The 2,753-nt window shown below is 32.5% G+C and overlaps 1 protein-coding gene across 1 annotated transcript; it reads left to right on the top strand.

The window, feature by feature from the left end:
- The first annotated feature begins 527 nt into the window (after window positions 1-527).
- Window positions 528-2,107, top strand: LOC126750235 (JNK1/MAPK8-associated membrane protein). The gene is made up of 5 exons (XM_050459783.1): window positions 528-961; window positions 1,008-1,220; window positions 1,274-1,443; window positions 1,496-1,754; window positions 1,824-2,107. Exons 1-5 carry the CDS (start codon window positions 738-740, stop codon window positions 1,852-1,854), a joined length of 897 nt encoding a protein of 298 aa, XP_050315740.1. The 5' UTR covers window positions 528-737; the 3' UTR covers window positions 1,855-2,107.
- The last annotated feature ends 646 nt before the right edge of the window (window positions 2,108-2,753 follow it).

Raw genomic sequence — 2,753 nt, forward strand, 5'->3', positions numbered from 1 at the left:
AATTATTATTATTGAGCTTATAAATATTCATGGGCTCTTTTTTTATAGAAGAATCGCTCAATAAAGTTGGTCGGTCTGTTTCTGGGATACCCTGTATACCTAATAAAAGGATCAAAGATGGTCAACATATGTTAATATAAAGCGGAGCTAATAAAAAAAAAACAAATTAAACATTATTTTAGAAAATGTGTAAAAAGGACACAAAGTCAAAGTTTACAAACTTTTTACACATTTTCTAACACATTAAGTCACTTTGAGTCTATAGACAGACTTCTCTGAAAATATTATTTTCTCGTCTATTAATTTATACACATTGCACTTCATTAGCTGAAATACTACGCTAGATTACCCATTTGCCCATTTTAAAAATACTGCGGATGCCTGAAAAAACGGCCAATGAATGACGAATAGAAAGAACCAATCAAAACATGGAATCAACTTGGGATTTAGCCTCTCGTTCAATAATTGGCAACCGACATATGCTGCGTTCTTGATTTGGTTGCTGGATATCGATTGGACGCTAGGCTTCACACACGAGTACTGTAGACACTGCCTAAAAAAAGTAAATAAACATCTAAATAGAGATCAATGATCAATAAGACAAGTATTTATCAATGATTAGAGATCAATACAATTTTTTTCAGTGTATATTAATTACTTAGTAAAAAAAGTCATCACATTATAACGAAAATAAGTTTTATATGTGAATTTTGTTCGATAACCCATCAAGATCCATAATGTCTTGTCCAGGATGGTACTGTGGTCGCATCCTGCAAGACAACGGCGAACTAAGCGACTGTGGCTCATGCTCGAGAGGGTTTCGTAGAAACGACACAACTTTCATTTGTGAGCCCTGCTTGGGCAGCCCCAGTCTCTATGACTGGTTATACTTGGGATTCATGGTCCTGATGGTGCTGATACTGCACTGGTTCTTTATCGACATGGTTTCTATGAGGCGCAGGTAATAACTCACTATGCTTATAGAAACACCATCAATCCTGAAACAGTTTTAGCAAAAATGTTTTATGTCTCCACATAACTGCTTTCTTTGAGGTGCTTATATCAAGCATTTTGGCTCTTTTGGCCACAAATCCTGTGGGGGAGTTAACAATTAACAGTTGTGGGACTCGTTATTTGGCTGACTGGTATACTTTACTGCACAATCCACAGCCAAATTATGAGGATAAAGTTTATTGTACTCAGGAGGCAGTGTACCCCTTGTAAGACTCTTTGGAATTTAATTTATTTTTCAGATAACAGTAAATATTTGTAGATATACAATAATTTTTTTGTTTTACACTCTTTCATTACTGCTAATGTTGCTTATAAGGCCATGGGTGTGCAGGAAATGCCTCCCAAGGCAAGGCAAAATGTCCATATATGCTGCCATGTATTTTATTCCAATACTGATATTGATTCATGCAGTAGTAGGAGGCCTAATATGTAATAATTGAATTAAATCTTAATGAATTTTGACCAATAATGATTGTTTTAGATTATTCTTTTCCATATCTTATTGTGGTGATCTCAGTGATATCTTGTGCTGCACATTTTGCTGTGAGAATTGAACAGACTGTTTCAGCTTTAATTAAGTCAACAGTGACCCAGCCCAGGAATGTGGTGATTGTTTTGGGTCATTGGGGTCTTCATGCTTATGGAATTATTTCATTAACCCAAATGCAAGACCCTTTGATGAATGGATTGTTATTATTGCTAGTTCCACTTCCGGCTGTATTTTATATTTTCACAGCCAGGTACTGTTTATAATTATTATTTTAAAACATTAATTATTTTCTAAAAACTTCTTTTTTTATTAATTGTAGGTTTACTGATCCCACTATGTTCTATTTATAGCACATACACAATTGTAAAACCACCAGGGTGAAAGATAATTCTGGTAATTATGTTTTAACTTATACATTTGGCACTAACAGGATAAACTTGTCTCGAGTGGACAATTGCAGGAGCCCCAGGTCTGAGTTAAGGAACAGCGAGTTTTTAGATGTGTTTGGGGGGAATTACGAGGAGGAAATGATTTTTGGATGAAAGTAATTTAAGGTTAAATTTTGTATATATTTATTAGAAAAAAAGTTTTGTTTTAATTCAAGTGGGTGTTTTTCTATGGTGGTTTTGTTATCCCAAGAAGGACCTCCAGAAGAGTGAAAGTAATTAAAAGTGAAAATAATAATAATAATAATAATATACTTTATTGCTAAAAAAATGATTTCTAATCACAAAGCAACATTAAGATGGTGCACCATTATAATGTTGTGTGTGATACACTTCAAAAACATAAAAAAGATGAAAATATTATATATATATTTTTATACATACTTTCACACTTAACATAATTAAAATTGAGTTTTAATTGAATTGAAATTTAAAATATGCTAAAAAAGATAAAATACAGTTACAGTTAAGATTCATCAACCAGACACTTAATAGTTAATTACAAAGATTTATTTATCTATAGAAATAATAGAAAAAATACAACTAATAGTACTAATACCAATGCATTCACGTACTGTAATATTTACCACATATTAAAACTGTAGAGATATTTTTCTTGAAGGAATTTCATTGTTTCCTCCCTAAACATTCTGACATAGTTCAGTGATCATCTTTCGTATGTAGCACTAACCAAAAGTATGACATAAATTGTGCAAGGAGACAAAGTTACTCATTGGAAAAAATGGTAGTTTAGTTCAAAATTTTATCAATGAAACTTCTCAGTGTACTGTACTGTCTATACT

This window comes from Anthonomus grandis, chromosome 2, assembly GCF_022605725.1.
Source record: "Anthonomus grandis grandis chromosome 2, icAntGran1.3, whole genome shotgun sequence".
Classification (NCBI taxonomy): Eukaryota; Metazoa; Arthropoda; class Insecta; order Coleoptera; family Curculionidae; genus Anthonomus; species Anthonomus grandis.

Coding starts and splice junctions, on each gene's coding strand:
- LOC126750235 (XM_050459783.1), top strand. CDS start 738: ATGTCTTGTCCAGGATGGTACTGTGGTCGCATCCTGCAAGACAACGGC. Junction 962..1,007: donor ATGGTTTCTATGAGGCGCAG/GTAATAACTCAC, acceptor ATCCTGAAACAG/TTTTAGCAAAAATGTTTTAT. Junction 1,755..1,823: donor TTTTATATTTTCACAGCCAG/GTACTGTTTATA, acceptor TATTAATTGTAG/GTTTACTGATCCCACTATGT.